Genomic DNA, 21,767 nt, shown 5'->3' on the forward strand with positions numbered 1-21,767 from the left:
CCTGCCCCAGGAAGCTCTCGAGCCTGGAGTACCTGGATCTGTCCAGCAACAACCTGTCTCGGGTCCCGGCAGGGCTGCCACGCAGCCTGGTGCTGCTGCACTTGGAGAAGAACGCCATCCGGAGCGTGGATGCGGATGTGCTGACCCCCATCCGCAGCCTGGAGTACCTGCTGCTGCACAGCAACCAGCTGCGGGCGCAGGGCATCCACCCGCTGGCCTTCCAGGGCCTCAAGCGGCTGCACACGGTGCACCTGTACAACAACGCGCTGGAACGCGTGCCCAGTGGCCTGCCTCGCCGCGTGCGCACCCTCATGATCCTGCACAACCAGATCACAGGCATTGGCCGCGAAGACTTCGCCACCACCTACTTCCTGGAGGAGCTCAACCTCAGCTACAACCGCATCACCAGCCCGCAGGTGCACCGCGACGCCTTCCGCAAGCTGCGCCTGCTGCGCTCGCTAGACCTGTCGGGCAACCGGCTGCACACGCTGCCACCTGGGCTGCCTCGCAATGTGCATGTGCTGAAGGTCAAGCGCAATGAGCTCGCTGCCCTGGCACGAGGGGCGCTGGCGGGCATGGCCCAGCTGCGTGAGCTGTACCTCACCAGCAACCGACTGCGCAGCCGGGCCCTGGGCCCCCGCGCCTGGGTGGACCTCGCTGGTCTGCAGGTAAGGGGAAGGGAGGGGGCTGGGCCATGTCCGTGGAGGGGGGTACTGGCATGGCTGCCCTGAGCCCACCTGTCTGAAGGGTGAGGAGGAGGGCTGGGTGGTGAGGGAAGTTCCTCAGGTATGGCCAGGCTGAACTCATTCACCCTCAGTTATCTGTTGGGGATGCCAGCTAGGGCGAAGCAAGGCCTTAGGGAAGGCAGGAGGTGGGCCATGCACAGGGTGTGGCTGGCATGCCAGGGTCAGCCCAGCCCACCTGCAGGTACAAGGGCGAGGGATAGAGTACAGCTGGTCCGGCTAAGCTGAGCTCACCACCTGCAGATACAGGTTTGAGAAGGGCTGTGGAGGTAAGGAAAGTCATGGCTGCAGGTAGGGGCCCCAGGTTCAGGAGGACTAGTGGTGTGTGCATGGGAGAGTCAAACTCACTGCCTTAAAGGCACAGGAGTAGGTATGTGGAGAAGGTTGGGCTTCGGGATGGGGACAGAGGGGGACAGCCTGAGCTGTGGGCCCACCTCACCAGTCTGCAGAGGGCTGGCGGTGGGGATCTGCTCATGCTTTCTGGGGCTGGCCAGTGGATGTGGCTACTGTGGCCACATGGTCAGAGTTAGGCAGGGATGTCTGGGCACATGGTTCACTTTGGTAATAAGCAGAACTTCCAACTCAACCAGTGTGGGTGCAAAGAGAAATCCACTCCGTATGCTGGCTCATGCCTGCAATCACAGCACTTAGGGAGGCTGAGGCAGGAGGACTGCTTGAACCCAGGAGTTCAAGGCCTGCCTGGGCAACATAGTGAGACCCCATATCTACAAAAAACAAATTAAAAAAATAGCCTGGTACAGTGGCACACACCTGTATTCCCAGCTACCCCAGGAGGCTGAGGAGGAAGGATCACTTGAGCCTAGGGAAGACAGAACAGACAGTGAGCTATGATCGTATCATTGCACTCAAGCCTGGATGGCAGAGCAAGACCCTCTCTCAAACCTAAAAAAAAAAGAAGGAAACACCTGGGAGGGAGGGTGGGGTGCTGACAGGCTCCAGCGGCTCCCTGTTAGAGCCCACTTCCCTGACTGCTTGCCCCTGGACTCCAGGCATGTGATGATCTGAGACAGAAGGGCCTGGGGCCTGGCTGTTGTGCTGGGGTCGCTGTGGGTCTCACCCCCTTGCTCCTGGCCTCTGCACATGTGGCCCCTGAGGTTCATAAGTGAGCAGTCCCACCAGTGCACCTCCCACTGCCCCCATCCAGGGCCAGTGGGGTGAGATTCAGAGTCTAGAGTATCCCTGGGTTCTGCCTATTTGAGGTCTTTGGGAATGACAAAATCTAATGGGAATGACAAGTGTGTCAGGAGGTAGGACAGTGACACCCAAATATCTTGGCTGTGAGTTTATATGAGAAGGCACAGAAGCTGGGTAGGTAGGACATGCATCAATTAGAATAAGGGTTGGGAGTCAGGTGCATGCAGCTACAGCCTTTTACAGGCTATGTAACCTTGGAAAGATCACTTAACCTCTCTGAGCCTCTGTTTCCCCATCTGGGAAGTGGGCATAGTGGTAGACTCCCCCTGCCCCCCACAGGGTTATCATTAGATTTAGATAGGCTGGGGGCTTGTTGGGAGTTTTGTAAGCTGTTAAGTGCTTTGCACAGGTGGGAGTCCCTGACTCCCTTGGTCGCCCCTGCAGCTGCTGGACATCGCTGGGAATCAGCTCACAGAGATCCCCGAGGGGCTCCCCGAGTCACTTGAGTACCTGTACCTGCAGAACAACAAGATTAACGCGGTGCCCGCCAATGCCTTCGACTCCACACCCAACCTCAAGGGGATCTTTCTCAGGTAGGAGGCCACTATCGGCCCTGTATACATCCCCGGGAGGCCCGCCCCAGCTCCAGCAGGACAGTTGAGGCACGTGGGAACAGCTCCACTGCTGACTGTAACCACGGCTCAGCTCTCAAGGTTTAAGTCCTGCCCAGGCCTGATATGGTTCCTGGGTTTGTAAAAGGGCTTTGGAAACGTTAAAAACCAGTGCACATGGGTGTTGTGAATGTTACTGTGGCAGAAAGGACGTCAGACAGCGTCTTCCCAGTTTACAGCTGGGAGAGCTGAGGCCCCGAGAGCACAGTGACTGCTGTGTCTGTGGCCATCCAGGCTGGGCCTGGGCCTCATGCTCAGGAAGATGCTCAGGTCCTCCCTGGGTTCCGGGGCTAAGGGATGGGGGTTTGGAGGGATTCAGGACATGCAGCTCCCGAGGATATGAGGGGCTTCCATGCAGCAGAGCCAGGGTGGTTCTTCCCAGCACTTCCCACTGCCCCTGCCCCCAAATCAGAGAGGAGACAGAGCAAAGAAGAGCAGTGTGTGCTCCCAGGAGCTTGGTGGCCCAGAAGGTCCAGGGCTCGATGACATCAGGGTGGCATGACATGTGCCTCGGGCATCTGCAGGGGAGCTGAAGTGCAGCAAGTGAGGGGCCTGAGATCAGAGCCACAGCCTCCACCTCCCCACCCCTGAGTGTGGCCCTAGCCCACCTCAGCGCTGGCCTTGCCTGTGTGCCACTCCACATCAGGCACTGTGGTGACCCCTGGTTATCACAGCCTGGGAGCCTCAGGCCTTGGGGTTAATGCCAGGGATGGCATAGAGACAGCTCCCAAGGATGTGGCTTCCAAAATAGCAGTGAAAGTGTGCCCAGAGAGAGACCCCTCACTTTGCAGAGACTGGCCCAGGGCCAGCCCCACCCCAAGCTGCGGCTACCCTGACTGGCCTGTACCTTCCAACATGCTCCCCACCTCTCAGCCCCTGGCCTTTCCTGCCTGCTGCATCACTTTTCGGGAGGGCTGTTCCCTCCCCTGTTACCTTCTGGAGAGGGCAGTCGGGGTAAGAGAGGGTTCCTTGGGGGTTAGGCTCCTGGCACTGACTCCACCTCGATTCTGGCGCAGGTTTAACAAACTGGCCGTGGGCTCTGTGGTGGACAGCGCCTTCCGGAGGCTGAAGCACCTGCAGGTCTTGGACATTGAAGGCACCTTTGAGTTTGGTGACGTTTCCAAGGACCGTGGCCGCTTGAGGAAGGAAGAGGAGGAGGAGGAGGAAGAGGAGGAAGAGGAAGAGGAAACAAGATAGTGACAAGGTGACGCAGATCTGACCTAGGTACGTGGCCTGCATGGGGCAGCCCTCACCTCTGCTCACTGCACCTTCCTGTTCCTGACCCGGTGTAGGGTCTTTCCGGCCATGCTTCACTCTCTGTCCTCTGCTTCATCTGCCCATTTTGCAAATTTATAAGAGCACTTGGGAAATACCAGTCCCTGGTGAAAGATTGAAGCCTACAAGAGGCCCACAACTTCCAGAAGATTCTCACCCAGAGTGAGGGTGCTGTCATGGGAGTGCCTGGGGGGCACTGGACACGTGGGTCTGGGCTCAGGAGCGAGGTCTGGTCTGGAAAGACTGATCCGGGCGCTGTCAGCCTGGAAGCATCACTGAACCCTCGGGGCTGGGGAAGCTGCTGTAGGAGAGTGAGTGAGGCGGGCAGGCAAAGCGGGAGAAGAGACTGAGACAGAGCAGTTAGGAAGGCAGGTGGGACAACCCCACTGTCATGGACAGAGGGCGTTTGCACATGTGTGTAACACAGGCACACACATGTGCATATGCAAATACACATGTATGTACCAACCCACACATTCATGTGCACACACGTCTAAACATGTACACACATCCACAAACCATGGAAGGCAGAACACACACCATACACATGTACACACAGACACATACATTCTTGTATTCCATGACACATTTGCAGGCCTAGACCATGTACATGCACACACATGTGTACATGCATGTGAGTACATGCACACAAGACAGCCATGCGTATGCACACACACAGCCCTCACCTGCACACCTGCATGCACACACATGCACACGATACGTGCATGCACAGGCCTCTCTAGAAGCGGGGACATGGCCATGTCAGTGCTGCTGAGGGGCTGAGGGAGCTGAGCACCGCAGCAGAGTGCACACTGGATTTTTCCACCTGGAGGTTGTCTTTGACTTTGTAGCCACAGGGGAAGCTGGGGGTGAGGAGAGCATCCGGAAAGGAGGTGGGTCCAGGTGCTGTAGATGAGCCTTTGGAGCAGTTTGGCTGTGAGAGATGAGAGAGGGCAGAGGTGGGAATGGGGTGTGAAGTTCAAGAAGGGCTCATTTTCTGAACTGCACAGGAAGCAAAGGCCTCTCGAGGGGAGTCCTGAGTGGGGGGCTCTGGAAAGATGCATCTTCCACACACGCATCCGCTTAACGGAGGGGCCGGCTTGGATGCTGGTGGGAAGAGGCTGGCCAGGAGGGGGAGTTACTGATGTAGGAAAGAGCGGAGTGTGAGGGCCCTTGTGGGAATGGCAGAAGTTGCTGGCTTTAGCAGGAGGGACAAAGGGCAGGGTGGCTGCAGTCACAGGTAGGTTGGTGGCTTGGTGGCCGATGTGAAGCCATGCTTCGCAGACCACAGGTGTGAAGATGGACAGCTGGATCCACCCCCAGCTGGGTTTTCGGCCCAGTGTGTAGGACAGGAGGGCACGGAATAAGGGAGGGTATTGGCTGGAGCCTGCTGGGGGCGTGGTCCCGGGGTCAGGCTGGGGAGGGCTGGTACAGGCAGAAGGGCCGATGGCCACTGGTGAGTGTTGACTGAGGTAGGGCCTGGGGCAAAGAGGAGCCAGAGGGGGCTGCTGAGGACCCCTGGGTGGGCGAAAGAGGGAGTTGGGAGAGGGGCGCAAGTGATGACAAGAGAAGAGTGTGCATGGGGGAGTGGGTATCCGCAGGGGTGGAGGGGCGGGCAAGAGGCCGAGCTTAGGGGTCACCTTCCTCAGCTCCCAGGGCCCAGGGAAGATGAAGGTGGAACCGTTTCTCCCAGGCATTGTCCTCACATAGAGTTGGGGCCAGCGACAGGGACTGGCCATCCAGTGAGGATACCACAGCCTTCATGAGGGGGGCTGTGAGTCCTGGGATGAGAGTTCTGGGTGACAATCTGCCCCTTCTCAGGTCAATTAAGTGGGGCTCTGGGATAGGCTGCGGGGAGTGGGTGGTGGGACCCAAAGGCCTTCTGGCATGAGCACCCCACCGGTTCTGGGCTCCCTCCCTACTCATAGTAGTCCAGCCTTTCCAGAGCCGCCTCCAGCAGGGCTCCCCTCAGTAGCCTCCCGCAGCTGCTTGTGGCTGGTGGGCCTGCCCCAAGCTGGCCCCTGACTCTCTTACGTGTTCTGCAGGATGATGGACTGCCGGACTCCTTGCTGCAGCGCACACCTTTGCCCGAGAGCCCCCCACTCTGCTGTGCTCACACAGATACACCCAGCTGCAAGCATGGGGCATCCCACACGACACAGGCCAATACAATCTCATATCCCCACCCCTCCCAGAGCGTGTCCCACGGCCAGACATGTGCAGACAGCACGTCACACCCTCACACGCCCAGCTCAGCCACACAGCCAGTTACACATTGCCCTCCAAACCACCAGTCTCTGCCCCACACCCACTACCGCTGCCACGCCCTCTCAATCATGCAGGGAAGGGTCTGCCCCTGCCCTGGCACACACAGGCGCCCGCTGCCTCCTGCTGCTGACATGCGTATGTGTGTGCTACATACCACACACACACACACACACACACAGTCATGTGCAAACAGCCCTCCAAAGCCTGTGCCATGGCCAGCTCTTGCCCCAGCCAGAACAAGCCATAGCAGCTCACCGTCTGCCCCGTCCACCTGTCCGTCCGTTCCCTGGAGAAGACACAAGGGTATCTCCATGCTCTGTGGCCAGGTGCCTGCCACCCTCTGGAACTCACGAAAGCTGGCTTTTTTTCCTTTCCCACTCTTTGGGGACAGGAGCCTTCAGGACTGCTGGCCTGGCCCGGCCCATGATGCTCCTGCCCGTGCTGGGCAGTCACTCTGCCAAGAGCCCTCCCCCAGCAACGCCCTGGCAGGACACAGGCACTTTTCCGATGGGCAAGCCCCAAGGAGGCAGGACGGGGGGGGGGCCTCTTGGGTGCTGCTGGGGCCTTAGGGCAGGAGTGAAGCGGAGGTGGTGGGGCTGGGCTGAGCCGCAAGGCCGGGGGAAGGGCCCAGCTGCACCCAAAAGACAGCTTTGTTCTTCAGGCCTGTGGGGGAAGTTCCGGGTGCCTTTGTTTTTTATTCTTTTCTAAGGAAAAAAATGATAAAAATCTCAAAGCTGATTTTTCTTGTTATAGAAAAACTAATATAAAAGCATTATCCCTGTCCCTGCAGCCTGTGGCTATGTCTGTGCGTGCTTCCTGCCAGGTGCTGGGCTGGTGCGGGTGGAGGGCGCAGGATACAAGCCCCTCAGCACCCTGGCCAGACCAGCAGGCATCAGTGGAAAGTCCAGTTCTCAGGGCCTCCAGAGTAGCTGCACAGGCAGGGATCCCGGGAGACAGGACAGAGCCTCTGGCGAGGGGGCCTGGAGCTGTGTGCAGATGGCTCACTGGGGAATAGTAGGTGAGGCCTGAACCTGCACACGTGGCCTGTGAGCCCACTGTGCACTCCCAGAGTGCAGCGTCCAAGCAAAGGACCTCCTGGGCTTTGGGCCTGTTAAGGGCTCACCTGGAGGGTCATGGCTCACCTTTGCACTGAGGGGCATTACCAGTGTGTCCTGTGCCTTAGAGGAGAGCAAGGGACTGGAGGTAGGCCTGGAAGCTGGAATACAGCTGACTTGGGGGCCAGGTCTCTGCAGACCTTCCCAGGAAAGAGCTCACAGTTGTGCCCTCTGTGCTCTCCACCCCAGTGGGGGCAGAGCTGGGACTGGGAGAAGAAGCCACAGGGAGGTGATACCCACCTCTGAGCTAAGAACTTCCGACGGGCAGAGCTGCCCCACAGTGGGTTGAAGTGCCCTGGAAGTGACCTGCTGCTGGAGGTGTGTGAGTATGCTGCCATCAAGTCCACTAAAGAGCAGGCTCCTGCCTTGTGTTGGGACAGACTCGATTGCTCAAGGGGTCTTAGAGATGTCACACCAAGAAGGGACTGCTAAGCCTATCCGCATGAAGGTGGGATGACCAATTGCGTGACATCTGACCTCTCCCAGGTGAGGAGGCCTCAGCGAAGGATGGATGCTCTCATGGAGGGCCCCCAGCCCTGCAGTGAAAGGTGGTGTCCTGGGGTCCCACTCTTCCCAGACTCCTCAGACTCCACCCCTGAGAGGAAGGTGGAAGGAGTTTGGGAGTGGGGTGCTGGAAGCAGGTGCCCTCCTGATGCTGAGTGACCCGGGAGAGGCCTGTCCCCTCCCAGGACCTTAGTGTCTTCATGGGCACCATGGTACAAGCCCTTCCAGACTCCAGAGCTCTGTCTTCTCCCCAAGGCATATCTGGAACAGGCTGTGTGGCCAGGACCCTTCTGTGTGCCCTGCAGGCCTCCTGGAGGCAGCCTGGGGTGGAAGAAAGAGGGGGGCCATCTGGAAATGTCCCTGGGCACGCCCCTCTCTAAAGCAAAGCATTCACCACAGGGAGCCAGACTGGGAAGAAAATCTGTTGCTTCTTTGGGGACCGATCTCAAGGCCCTGCCTGCAGAGCAGAGTCTAGGCTAGGGCAGAGAGATCTGTCCACACTGGACGATGCCCAGCCGCTCTGTGGTGGTTGAGACAGGCTCCTGGGCGGGCTGCTTGTACTGTCTTCTGCATGTGACAGCTCAGACAGGCCTGTCCTTACTGTGGTCACTGGGACAGGCTCCTCTGCACTCTGGCTGCCCACACAGGCCTGTCCACACACTGGCAGCCTGATAGACCTGTCTACACTCCAGCTACATGGTCAAGCTTGTTAGATTCTCGCCACCTGCACAGACCTGTCCATACCCCGGCTGCCCAGACAGGGCTGTCTGCACTCTGGCTGCCTGTATTCATTAGCCCAGTAGCTATTATCACATTTGCTGGCTAGCATAAGGTGTTGGAGCCCACAAGAAGTGAAAAACAAAACACCTTTATTTAGTTATCACTGAATTTGCAAACACAGAAAGGAATAAAAAACCCGACTCCGCTTGGACACACAGGCCTTTGGGGAGTTCTGACACCAGGGCCCCACTGGCAGCTCCACCAGTGCGTTCCAGCTACACCTCCCTCCCGGAGTCCTGGCTTGCCCACGCATCCTGTGGGAGGCTGGTCTGGATGTGTCGAGGGGGACTTTCAGTTCTAGTAAAGACATCCGCCTCCACCTCCAGGGAGCTTTGTAAGAGACAAGTGACAGGACAGGAGGGTGGACGCACTGTGGCCTGGGGAAGGCAGTGGGGCTGGGCCCTGGGCTGCTCCCTGCAGGGAGAGCTGTCTGGCTGAGGCCACCTGTTATGGGGTGAGGCCTGGGGCTGGACACAGCTACAGGCTGCCCTGTCCTCCAAGAGGAGAGGCGGGACTTGAAAGACTTGAGTTAGTGTCTTGACCTTAATGTGAGACCTTGGACAGGTGTTTTCAGCTCTCAGAGCCTCAACTCTGTCATCTGGAAAGTGGGGCCGGATAACCCCTGCCTGCCACCCTCACCGGGCTCACATGGGGAAACTGTCACAGTGGGGCCTCGGGCAGTGCTGGGCTTATCACGCCCTGGTTGGGGCTCCCCCATGCTGCCTTTCCCTTCTTTGAGACTCCATTTTCCATCAAGTGGGGCTAATTCCAGCCTCTCAAGAGTGAGAAGAATATGTGGTCCTGGCCCCTGCCGGCCACTCAGGAGGGTTGGAGAGCTGAGTTCCTGCCTCAGGACCCTGTCCCTGGAGGCCTCGCCCGCCCCTGCTGCACCGCAGGCTCAGACGTTGGTTTCCAGCTCGCTGATCTGGATAGTGCAGTGATCCAGACGCGCAGCGGCTGGCTCCTCATCCTGCTCCACTTGAACGGGGACGTGGTGGGGGCAGGTGGGGCCCAGGGTGAGCTCCGAGGCCTCAGCCACGCTCTTCACGCAGCCATTCTGCTGGGCTGCCACGATCTCTTGGAGGCTCACTGGCTTGGTCTCTCGGGGCAGCAGCTTCTGGTGAAGGGAAACAGGCCTTGGCAGCATCAGGAAGGACTGAGGTTAGATACTAGGGAGGACTGAGGTTAGATACTAGGGAGGAATGAGGGTCAGTGTGGCAGAATGAGCTCAGGGCTAGGAACCACGAGATGGATTTTCCTGCAGACATGCTGTGTGACCTCGGCAGGCCGCAGGGCCTCCCTGGGCTCCTGTTCCCAAGCTGTCCTGCCTCCCACTGGAGCTGCCTTAGTAGAGGAGGGGACTCGATCCACAGATTTGGGTCCAGCTGGGAAATCAGTGGCTCCCCTGCCTGACCTCAGCTTCTTCCCCATGACGTGGGGACAGCCTTCTCCATTTGCCCACAGAAGGAGCCTAAAGCCCACACAGCCTGCACAGACCTACCAGTGTTCACATTGTTGCTAAACTGGACAGGCCATCCCTACACTGGAGTGTAAGTTCCATGAGGGCGGGGAATCTGCTCACATTTTGTTCCCCTGTTCCTCCTGTGTCTATATCAGTGCCAGCCACAGTGGGTGCTCAATAAATAGACGTTAGAGGAATTAGTCACCCTGTAACAGACGAGGAGGCAGAGGCCTAGAGGCGAGGAGGGAGGGATTGGCTGGAGGCTGCCCAGCTGGTTGGTAGAAGATCTGGTGTCCTGCCCACCCCACCTGGCTCCACCCTCCTGGGGGTCTCTGGACCTCACTGCTCTCACCTCGGTGCCCGTGTCTCGAGCAAAGTCCTTCCGACATATGTGGGCCATGATCCCCGCTGCCAGTGCATCACCCAGCACGTTAATCATGGTGCGGAAACGGTCCCTGGTGAGCCAAGGGGGGCGGTGAGTGGTGGGCACTTGAAGGGGAGCTGGAAGAGGGCAGTGCTCAACCCACTGCAGCAAAGCACGGCTGGTGACCAGCTGTGGTGCAGAGCCTGCAGCCAGGTGGCTTCCTGGCTCCTCCCAAGCCCACCCTTTGGCATTGTTGAAGCAGCTTCTTGGCATGTGGCTGTGGGTTCTACAGGTCCCTATGCTAAAAGGGTCAGGCTTGGTTTAATGCTCTGCTGTTTCTGTGTTGAAATTCTTTATGGGTTTTTTTTTTTTGAGACAGAGTCTAGCTCTGTCACTCAGGCTGGAGTGCAGTGGCACCATCTCGGCTCACTGCAATCTCCATCTCCTGGGTTTGAGCAATTCTTGTGCCTCAGCTACCCTATTGGGGGGATTACAGGCACATGCAACCACTCCCAGCTAACTTTTTTTTTTCTTTTAGTAGAGATGGGGATTTTGCTATGTTGCCTAGGCTGGTCTCAAATTCCTGGGCTTGAGGAATCCTCCTGCCTCGGCCTCCCAAAGTGCTGTGATTTACAGGCGTGAGTCATCACGCCTGGTCTTTACAGTTTTTGGACTGGGTTCCACATATTCATTTTTGAACACTGGACCCTGCAAATTATGCAGCCAGGCCTGTGCTGATGAGTAGGGCACTGCCACAGTGCCTACAGACGCTAGGGAGGATGAGGGTCAGTACAGCAGTGAGACTCCATTTTCCATCAAGTGGGTTAATTCCAGCCTCTCAAAAGTGAGAAGAATGTGTGGTCCTGGCCCCTGTCGGCTGCTTAGGAGGGTTGGAGAGCTGAGTTCCTGCCTTAGGCCCCTGCCCCTGGAGGCCTCGCCCACCCCTGCCTTCTACCCTGGGGAAGGGACTCAGCCCCTCACCCTGATCCCTGCTGCCTTTGAAGCCGGCCCCTCCCAGAGGGCTAGAGCTGGGGACAAAGTCTACTCACAGAGCCCAGTCAACTGCAATGATGAGGGTGATGTCGTCGGTGGGGAGTCCCACAGAGGTGAGCACGATGACCATGGTGACCAGCCCGGCCTGGGGGATGCCGGCTGCTCCAATGCTGGCCGCAGTGGCTGTGATACTGCAGGGGTGGGGAGGGGGAGAGGAGCAGCAGGAGGGCGGGTGCCTTGTCAGGGTCTGGCTCCAAGGAGGAGGCTGAATGTCAGGGCCCCTGGGACAGCCATTTGGGGAGGGGTGGTTAGGAATGTTGCGCCAGGGAGCTCTGGGGGTCAGGTCCTTACTCATGGCCCTGCAGCCCCACGCACCCCCATTCCCAGTCTCAGGAGAGCTTCTGGGGAATGTGCAAACACCTGTGTCTGGAGCTACGCCTCTATGGGTTCCAGGAAGCTCTATTGCTATGAGCTGCCCGGGACTCTAACTGCCCACCATGCGGCTCTGCCCCCCTCCCTCTGGGACCTGGCCTCCAGGATCAGGCCTGTGTGCTTGGCTGGCCTGGGAGGCCTCCATAGCCCGACCCCAGCATCCTTTCCTCAGCTCCTTCCACACCAGCGGCCTCTCTGAATCCTGTCCCTGGCTTCTGCTTGCCCGGTGCCCACCAGCAATGCCCTCCCTCCCCACCTGTCCTCCAGGCTTGGAGCTCTCGACCCTGGCCCTCTGCCAGCTACGCCCTGAGCCCAGGTTCGCTTGCCTCAGTGACCCCTCAGGTTTGGGAGCCCAGGAATCCCCAAAGCCCCCAGCCCCTGCCCCATCCACACAGGTGCGGTGTCAGGGGGCACCTGATGGTGATGATCTGGCCAAAGTCCAGCTCGTAGTTGTTGACCTGGGCAATGAAGATGGCAGCCACGGCCTCGTAGAGCGCGGTGCCGTCCATGTTGATGGTGGCACCCACGGGCAGCACGAAGCGTGCGATGCGCCGGTCGATGTGGTTATTCTCCAGTAGGCACTTGAAGGTGATGGGCAGTGTGGCTGAGCTACGGGCAGAGGGGCCGGTGTCTGCCCAGCACCCTCCTCCAGGATGACTGGCGCCCCTGTTGGGAAGCTCACCCCACCCCACACAGCCACTCCGCCAGGAGTGCTCCTGCCCTGAGGTGCTGTCTTGGCAGGAGGGAAGGACCACGGGCACTGCTGTGCTCCCACTTGGTTCTTCCTATGAGGGAGGTGTTTGGGTCCCTTTTACAGATAACGAAGCTGACGCCCAGAGCACGAGACTGACCCTTGTCACACTACTGTGCCAAGGGAGATGGAGGCCTGAGCAGCAGGCTCTGGGCTAGGCTGCCTGGGCTTAGATTCCAGCCTCCCGCCAAGTGGCCCTGAACCCTGTACCTTAGCATCTTTGTCCCCAGAATACTTGGATCACAGAGCTACTAAGAGGATTAAACGACTCTGTGCTTGGACAGCACCTGGCCCATTGACCTACTCAGTCCATGGTGACTGCCACCCTATTGTTACTGTTTGTCATGAGAGCTCCTAGTGGCAGTGCTGGGACTGCAATGCAGGCGGGTGTGGCCCATGCCTTCCTCTCCCCTGGGCTTCTGCCTGGGAGGCCCGTTTTACTCGCCACAGCCTCTTAGGAGCCCCAGACCTGCTGGGCTTGAAGCCGCAGTTCCCGCTAGCAGGACATGGCTAGGGGGCTGCTGGCTCTGGCAGGCTTGGCCCGTGGCATGGGAGCTGGCATGTTTGGGGCTTGGTCCTGTCCTCTGACCCCCTGTCCTCAGGAGGATGTTCCTGGCAATGGCTTCTGGGCTTTTCTGGGGTCTGCTCCTCCTCAGTCCTGCCAAGCGTGGTTGTCATATGACAGGCCTGCAGGGCACTTTACAGATGGGGAAGCTGAGGCCCAAGTGAGGGCTGGAGGGAAAAGTGAGGCCTTCGGTGCCAGAAAGATGTGGCTTGAGTTCCTGCGACTTCCTTAATGTGGAGCTCAGACACTTGCTGTGGGGAGAACCACCCTGCCTTCACAGGGCCAGATGCTCCATAAGTGGCCACTTCTTTCCTGCCCCCTCTAACAACGACGTGGTTTGCACAACTCTAAATTCCTGAGGTCTCTGCACTGGCCTGTGGTTTGGGATCCCGGAGGCCAAGTGCCGGCTCACCTGGCCCAGCCTGGCAGGGAGGAGCTCAACCCCCACAGCAGACCTGTGAGCCAGAAGCTTTCCTAGTCTGTGCATGAGGAAAGCAGTGGCCAGGCACAGCGAGTGAGTGATGGAGCCATGACTCAAGTCCCTGAGGTCTAGTGACACTGCCTGGTTGTGACAGGGCACCCAGCCAGGACGCCCCAGCAGCAGTGGACAGGCAGAGCCTCTAGAGCGACGCAGGGTGCGGCTCCGGGAGAAGCACCGTGTCGGGGGCGAAAGGCGGCTGCAGCGCGTTGCCGATGTGATTTCCCACAGACTCACAGCGCTGTCTGCCCTGGCACGTGGAAGCTGCCCCATGTGGACTCAGTGTGCTTGAGGACTGGGGCTGTCGGGGACGGGGAGGCCTCAACAGAGGCCGAAAGTCCCCCACATCAGTCTTGCCACCCTAGCACCAGCTGTTCCCGAGTTTGTGGGGTGGGCCACACTGGCACTTTGGTGGTTCTGTGGCGAAGGACAAATGATGGCTGGATGGATGAACAGGGCTCAGCCCCTCCCGGCTCCCCACTGTCCTGCCCGTCCCCAGGGCTACCTGGAGGAGGTGGCCAGCGCGATGAGCAGGGCCTGCAGGATGCCGCGGATGAAGACGATGGGGTTCTTCTTGGTGATGAGGAAGTACAGCAGGGGCAGGATGAAGAGCCCGTGGAGCACCAGCCCGCACACCACCGTGATGGAGTAGAAGCCCAGCTTCTTGCCCACGGCCCTGGGGTCGTCCATCTCCAGGATCTTTCCGGCGATGAGGAATACAATCCCGAAGGGGAAGTACCTGGGGGCGGCAGGGCAGCCGGGCTCAGGCACCAGGCAGGCAGGAGGCCCACCGCGGCCCCACCCTGAATCACTGCGGGGCCTTCTCCTCCCTGAGCCTCCCCGGGCTCCTGTGAGGACAGTGAGGCTGTGCCAAGGTGCCCGGCCCAGGCTCAGCACGTGGTATCCTTCATGCTGTTACCTCCACCACCGCAGCCCCAGACAACCTCTGCCACTTGTTCTTCCCCTGCCCTACCTTCAGGAGGCCTCCATATCAGCCCCAGCCACACCACAGCCTACACAGTGAACGTGGGCAGGCCTCCCTCTGCATTCCTCACTGAGCTCCTGAGCGCTGAACTCTGGACCACGGAATAGAAGCTGGTTCTCACCGCCAGCTTTCCTTTCTCTAAGAGCTGAGCTGATGAGGCTCCATGTGATTGCAGCAGAGCTGGGCTGAGCTCTTATACCAGGCTGGAAGGGGCAGGCCCAGGGCAGGAACCAGATCTGGCTGGGGCTGGGGGACCCAGGGAAACACATGTAGCTCTGGGGTCCTGGGCCAGGGCTGAGCCTGGGCACAGTTTTCCGCTCACTCTAGGGGAGCAGAGGGCGGGGCCATGTCTTCCCTGCATCCTCCCAGGGCGGGCCAGGGTGAGATGGGTAAGTGAGGAGGCTTACCACACTGCCACCGCCACAATCTTCATGACTGACTCATTGAGGCACTGGCAGAAGCTGACCAGGGGGGCCCCGCTGTCACCCATGCGGCCCAGCATGATACCTGCAGGTCAGGGACACATGAGCATGTCACAGACGCCCCAGGCCAGGGTGCAGGCACACTGTGGCAAAGCAGGGACAGGCCCTTGGGCCCACATGGGTCTTGGCATGGCTGTCCTCCCAGCAGCCCTGATGCTCCAAGCCTCCCCTGCCTCCCCACCCCGCTCCCTCTCTCCTCCTCACTCCACCACAGTGCTCTCCCGTCTTCCTCCTGTCTCACCTTCCACCACGCAGCAGCCAATGTCATCTCCTCAAGATAAAACACTCCCTGCCAAGCAGACCCCTGGCTTTGCCGTGCACTTAGGCCATGACATGCCCCCGCTGCATTACCCAGTTTCAGGTCTCATCCAGCTTGAGTGGGCCCTGCCTGCCCCTCCCTCTGCTCCTGCCCGTCTCACTAGGCCCTGGCACCACGGGCCTTCTTTAAGTTTCTGGAAGGAGTCCAGCTCTTCACTGCCTCAGGGTCTTTGTGTTGGCTGTTTGCAATGCCCCAGGCACTGGCTGCCCGCTCTCCACGTGCCTTGGAAGCCATCCCCACTCCCCTTTGTAAACTCCCACTTACTCTTCAATATCTCATCTCTTAGGGTCTATTACAACATCTCTTAGGGTCTATTACAACAGAACTGTCTGGATTTTTTCTGTCTCCTCTATGAGAAGGTTAGCTCAGCAAGAGCAAGAACTGCATCTCCTTAGCTGGCGCATGTTAGATGCACAGTGAACGATGTGAGTGAGGACTAAAAGCCTTCCTGACGAACCTGGCACCGCCCCCAGCATTCTAGGCCTTCCTTCCCAGCTGCACACCAGAAAAGGGTGGAGTGGGGATGGTTCTGTGGGGTGAGCTCCATCAGGCCAGTCCTGAAACAGGGACTGAGTGGCTGTCCTCCCTCCTCGTGAGACCGACATGTGGAGCAGAGCACTCTGCAGCTGCCCTCATGAGGCCCACTGTCACGGCTCTGGGGCTCAGCCAAGGAGGCAGGATGGGATTCAAACCCTGGCCTCCCTGTGGGACCCCAGAGAAGGGCTCTTTCCCTGTCCCGAGAAGTCTGAGCCACACAGTCCATGGAGCAGCTACCCCGCGGTGATAGGGTGAGGTGGGCAGGAGAGGCTGGAGTTGGAGGTGACCCTGGGCCTACCCCGGGCCGGCTACCTGTCCTCTTGCAGCCTGGCTGATGTGGACCCAGATTCCCCTACTGGCCCCGCCCCCCCGGCTCCACCGTGCATGGGCTTCCTGCCCTCCTCAGGCCCATTTGGATTTTCCCTGTCATCCAAGAGCTGGCTGCTGGAAGCCAGTGTGCATGGAACCCTGGTGTGGCAGGGGAGGGGGCTTCCCTCACAGCAAGGCCAGCAAGACCTTAGCACCAGCCACATCCCAGGGACGGAGTGGAAAAAGGAGGCTGGGCTGAGGAGACCAAAGAAAGCCCTGCTCGGAGCTGCTATGCAAATGTGCTCACTCACACATGCGGGCAGACACTGGCATTTGCACCAATGGGCACAGGCACCAGCAGATGTGGGCACTGACAGGCACAGACACACAGAAGCAGGAGTGGGCACACGCAGGCACGAGCACACACAGATGCAAGTGCACACAGACAGGCACGGACAGGACAGGCACATGCTGATGCGGGACCCAGAGATGGCAGTACACACAGATGCGGGCACAGGCGGGACAGGCGCACGCTGATTTGGGGACACAGGGAAACAAGGGCACACAGACATGGGCACTGGCAGACGTGGGCATATGCAGGCATGAGTACACAGACTAAGCCACACACCGCCTCAGTGCACTCACACAAACGTCCCCGATGCACGGACAGTTCCACATGCTCAGCAAATGCTCAGCGAGTCGAGCTCAAGGGTCTGGGGTTCTTTTGCTCTGCCCATAGATGCCCTTTCCCATGTTTCCAGCCCTGAGAGAGGCTGAGTTTGGGGACTGCTTGTCAGGTGTGCCAAGAGGCACTTTTAGAAACCATCCTGTACACACTCGGTCACCAAGGCCCTGGTCCCTTTGCATGCCTGGCGTTTTGGCCCAGATAAGAAGAGCTCCATTACCCATTGTCGCCTGGTCGTCCACCCATCTCCCCACCAGGTCTGCTGAGTGCCTGCTCTAACCATGGCAGCGGTGGGCTCTGGGGTGGATTGAGACAGGCCTGCCTGCCTTCGTGGGGCTGCCCACGGCTGGGCAGAGGGCAAGCACTGATATCCTTGCAACGGAGGCTAGTGCTCACAGAGTAACGAGCAGGGTAGCCTGGGGCACTCGGCCTAGTCTGGGAGGATTCTCCTGAGGGCATGGCCCTTGTGGGGAGTGCCCTGAAGACGGGAAAAGTGGAGTGGGGAGTGACAAGGGCACCCTGCTGGCGGGGCTGTGCTGAGAAGAGCACACAGGGCTCTGCAGCCGGCACTAGGGGTTCGGCCCCTTTCCAGGGACAGTGGACAGAGCACGGTCAGCCTTGTGACCCTCTGGGTGGGACACACCAGTGGGGACAGCCCTGGAAGCTTTCTAGGCAGCCTTCACAGGAACCAGGCGAGAGATCACACAGCCTTGATCCGGGCTGTGGCTCGGGGAGAGGGAAAGGAGAGGCTTGGAGGGGACCTCAGGCTCAGACCCTGAGGTGATGCGGAGGTGAGGCCAAGGCAGAGGATGAGGTAGAAAGAAAGTCAGCCCCGAGTTTCTTCGTAAAAGAGGAGGATGGTGAGGTCTTGTCATTGACGAGAAAACCCAGTGGAGGAGTGGGGGCGGCGGGCAGGGCATCTCCACAGGCTTGGTGGGGTCTGAAGCTTGTGTAGTTTGGGGCCCCTTTTTAAGAAAAATAACACAAAATTGAAAACACAAGGTGTGGGCCAAGGAGCTTGCATAGATGGGGGGCCCTGGCATCCCAGAGGAGGGCAGCAAAGGGAAGGGTGGGGCAGGAACGCCAACTGTGGACCCTAGAAATGGCCCAGACAGGTGTGAGGGGCAGGTGCAGGGAGAAGCCCCTGGGGCAGGGCGGGGAGGTACAGGATTTAAAGAAACAGGGGTGTCCAATAGTTCCAGTTCTTTGAGGTAAACCTCTCCCTTTGGCATTCTCCCAGACCTCAGGAAGAAGGGGAGGAGCAGGCTGCTGTGAGGGGCTGGGGCGCAGCGGAGCCCTTGCTGGTCAACCAGCACCCTGCAGAGCTGGGGGGAGTTCTGAGGGAAGAGCACCCAGTCCAGCTGAGGATGGGAGGTGCCCTTACTGCTGGAATGGGGATCTGGAAGACGGGGTGACTCCAGCTTACTCAGATCATTGGAGGAAGCAGCTGCAGGGCACTGCTGGGTGGGTGGGCAGCACATACCCATGGTGGCAGAGAAGAAGACGATGCCCAGCACGTTCATGCCATCGCTGGTGCCCGGCTCTGATTTGTAAATGATCTCGGGCGGCGGGGTCAGGTCCAGGGCGAAGTTCTGCACACGAGAGCCATTTTCCTCCTGGACCCCATAGATGAGGATCCGCCGAGGAGGGGCCTCCTCTGGTGCCACCTTGGGGGACTTGACAACCGGAGTGGTCTTGGTGCGGTACTGGTGGGCAACATCGCACCCAGAGAGAGGTCAGGGCCAGGCGTTGTTATTAATATCAATGACAACAATAACAGCATCTTGAAGGCACATTTGTATCCGCTCCTATCCTATTTGATTGACAGTAACCGAGTCGGGCAGGGCAGGAATTACTATGAATATTTTACCCAAAGAAAGCTGCAACTCCTTCCTCCACCACCACCCCACCCAGTCATGCTGCCTCCTGCCCTCATTCCTCTTCTTCCTTCTATACCTCATCACCCCATCTGGCCCATCCGCCTAGCCCGTCATCCACCCAGGTAACCCTTTATCTACCTATCTGTCTCCTCCCAACCATCCACATCCACCCACCTGGCGGCCCTCTAGCCCTGCTGCCTACCAGGTGGAAACTTGGACCTTCTCTTTTAAGAAGCTTAGCCTGCCCCAAGCCTTCTTGATGAGGTGAAGCCCAGGCATGAGGAAATGGCCCTCCTTAGCCCGGTACCTTTCCCTCTCTGCCCCCAGAGCATTCATGGGTCTCAGCCCCTCATCCCTCAGGTACTGGGAGCCCAACAAGGGAGTCTCCTCTCCCCTCAAACCTCACTGCATCGATAAGGCCAACGTCTCAGGAAATACATGAGACCTGAAGTCGCTGTGCTTCCTTTTTCTCCTCTGTAAAATGGGATCGTGATAGCATTTACCGCATGGAATGAAATGAGATGATGTATATAAAGTGCTTACAATAGTTCCTGGCACATGGTAAGCCCCATGGAAGCATGACTGTTACTGTCACCATCATCACCATGTTGAACACTGTGCTGATTGCTGGAGACATGCAAATGAAACTGACATGATTCTGCCTTGGGGATGGAGTGACTAATTGGCTGAAAGAGTTAGACAACTTCACAAAGAAGGGGACATTTGGCTTGGGTCCTGAAGGATGGGTAGGAGTTTACCAAAAGAAAAAGGGCATTCCATGTAGTTACAAAGTAGAGCAATATTCTTTCTCTTTCTCTCTCATACCCTCAATGATTCCCTGCCCAGCAGTCAGTGCCCTTCACAATCTGGCTCATTTCACAGTTGTTAGCAGAGACACGGTGATGCTGAGGCTTTCACAGCCCCCTATTCAGACGCCTCCTCTCTATGCCTCAGCCACTTCCTTTGTGTTCCCAGGCTCAACACAGGGCCCAGCCCAGGAAAGAGGTTCAGGAAACCCTTGCTGGATTAAGTCAACCAACCAGCTGACAGTTTAAAAAGGGAGCAAGATTTGGAAAATAATTGGAAGGGCAGGCAAACACGATGCACAAGGACATTCGCCACAATTTCTACAAAGGGAAAACCACCTAAGGGAACACTGAAAAGGGGAATGGGAAATAAATTGCAGCCCAGCCTTATCACAGGCCATTATAGCACCACTAAATATTGCACTTTTAAGAAATATTTCATAACCGGGGGCAATGCTCATGATATAATGGAAGTGAAAGAAAGCAAGATGAGAACTGTATATCCACTATGATTATATTACTTCTAAAACATATAGCGGAAAAAGACTAGAAATATACCATCTGCTACCAGGGGCTATGTCCTAGAACTGAGATGATTTTTATTTCCTACTTCATGTTTTTAGTATTTTCCTAATTTTCTATATTGAACATCACTATCATTCTTGTTAGAGGGAAAATTATTACTTTAAAAAGAAAGAGGAAACAAGCTGAGAAGACAGGCCTGGGTCTAACTACTGGCTTTGTCATTTACTAGTGGTAGAACCTTGGGCAAATCATTTAATCCTCGGGGCCTCAGTTTGCTCGTCAGGAAGCAGCACAGGTCCTGCCTCAGTGCCGAGTTACTGTGAGGATGGGCAAGGTGGGGTACGTGTGAGCAGGGCGGGCCCTCAGTGCTGAGTTACTGTGAGGATGGGCGAGGTGGGGTACGTGTGAGCAGAGCGGGCCCTCAGTGGAGGCTTTTCTCCACCCCACACTTTTCATCATGAAAACTGGAACCCAGGACAGGGATGTGGCCATGGATCTCTAAGGATCTAGGTTCTGCAACGTGCCCTTCCCTCTAGCATCCCACCTCCAGGAGACAGCACAGCTGTCTGCCCACGTGTCACTTTCCAGCGAGGCCACTAGCCCAGCTGCCTGCCCTCCTCTCCCCTTCCCTCCTCTCCACCGCCCAGGGACTCACTCACCTGTTTGAATGTGGCTTCTACTAGGTTGGCTGGGAACATGTTCCTGGGAAAAGAATCAGCAGTTGAAAAATTCCAGAGCCCAGGACAGGAGGGCCCTGGTGGTCGTGTCCTTGGGGTCATCTGAACATCTCCCTTGGTGGTCGGGCCTTCTTCAGGCTAGCCCCCTCTGCAGTCTCAGCCGCTGCATCACGGCCGCCCCCCATCACCAGCACCTGCTCCCCGCAGACTATGCTGCATACTTTCCAGCACCGGGCATTTGTCTATACTGTTCCCTCTGCCTGGAATGCCCTGCCTGCCCCTCTGTCTGGTAAACTCCCCAAATCGACCACAGATCAAGCACCTCTTCCTCATCCGGCCCTCCCTGACTGCCCCGCTAGACCCTGTGGCCCTTCTGTGTGTGGGTCACAGCACAGTGTGGTCGCTGACTCACTTGTCTGCCTCCCCCATACAGTGGCTGCCTTGCAGGTGGGACTTGGTTGTTCATGTCCTACCTGTGGGGCCCAACACCGGACCTCGCACATAGGTGGGCTCATTATTCCTATTATCATATTTTATTATAAAGCTAAAGGTGAAGGATCTTTCTAACCAGATAAAAAATATACTGTAAAGATGTGATTGTCAAAACTGTGATACTGACACAGCTGTCAACATAATAGTGCATGTAACGGAAGCTGTAGCCCAGAAACAGAACCTAGTACATCTAAGTATTTCATACTTGATAAAAGTTGTTCCATAAATCAGTGAGGAAACAAAGGATGCATTATAGAATACTGTACAGCTGACCAATTGTTTGGAAAAATAGATGTTAGATCCTTACACTAAAATAAGTTCCAGATGGTTTAAAGAAATAAATAATTCCTTGAAAAATGAAACCAGCCGGGGGCGGTGGCTCATGCCTGTAATCCCAGCACTTTGGGAGGCCGAGGCGGGTGGATCACCTGAGGTCAAGAGTTTGAGACCAGCCTGGCTAACATGGTGAAATCCCATGTCTACTAAAAATACAAAAATTAGCCAGGTGTGGTGG

The 21,767-nt window shown here is 57.6% G+C and overlaps 2 protein-coding genes across 7 annotated transcripts in view; one reads left to right on the plus strand and one right to left on the minus strand.

Annotated features, from left to right (window-relative positions):
* Window positions 1-21,767, plus strand: part of PODN (podocan) — a 39,650-nt gene that overhangs the window by 16,581 nt on the left and 1,302 nt on the right. For 2 of the 4 annotated variants that reach the window (XM_037729901.1, XM_037729902.1), the window contains exons 8-11: window positions 11-668; window positions 2,343-2,491; window positions 3,586-3,793; window positions 5,890-6,895. In XM_037729901.1, coding sequence (XP_037585829.1) covers window positions 11-668; window positions 2,343-2,491; window positions 3,586-3,766 — 988 coding nt within the window. In that variant the 3' untranslated portion in view covers window positions 3,767-3,793; window positions 5,890-6,895. Of the gene's footprint in view, window positions 1-10; window positions 669-2,307; window positions 2,492-3,585; window positions 3,794-5,889; window positions 6,896-21,767 lie in introns of those variants that run through there. The other 2 variants (XR_005196318.1, XR_005196319.1) reach the window with 2 other exon arrangements.
* SLC1A7 (solute carrier family 1 member 7) overlaps window positions 8,584-21,767 on the minus strand; it is a 48,328-nt gene continuing 35,144 nt past the window's right edge. The window contains exons 4-11 of one of the 3 annotated variants that reach the window (XM_017504389.2): window positions 20,744-20,786; window positions 18,357-18,579; window positions 14,949-15,048; window positions 14,062-14,295; window positions 12,177-12,371; window positions 11,387-11,521; window positions 10,326-10,428; window positions 8,584-9,628 (exon numbers count right to left, since the gene is read on the minus strand). In XM_017504389.2, the coding sequence (XP_017359878.1) occupies window positions 9,410-9,628; window positions 10,326-10,428; window positions 11,387-11,521; window positions 12,177-12,371; window positions 14,062-14,295; window positions 14,949-15,048; window positions 18,357-18,579; window positions 20,744-20,786 (1,252 nt within the window). In that variant the 3' untranslated portion in view covers window positions 8,584-9,409. Of the gene's footprint in view, window positions 10,180-10,325; window positions 10,429-11,386; window positions 11,522-12,176; window positions 12,372-14,061; window positions 14,296-14,948; window positions 15,049-18,356; window positions 18,580-20,743; window positions 20,787-21,767 lie in introns of all 3 variants that reach the window. The other 2 variants (XM_037729904.1, XM_037729903.1) reach the window with 2 other exon arrangements.

This window comes from Cebus imitator, unplaced genomic scaffold, assembly GCF_001604975.1.
Source record: "Cebus imitator isolate Cc_AM_T3 unplaced genomic scaffold, Cebus_imitator-1.0 Scaffold322, whole genome shotgun sequence".
Lineage (NCBI taxonomy): Eukaryota > Metazoa > Chordata > Mammalia > Primates > Cebidae > Cebus > Cebus imitator.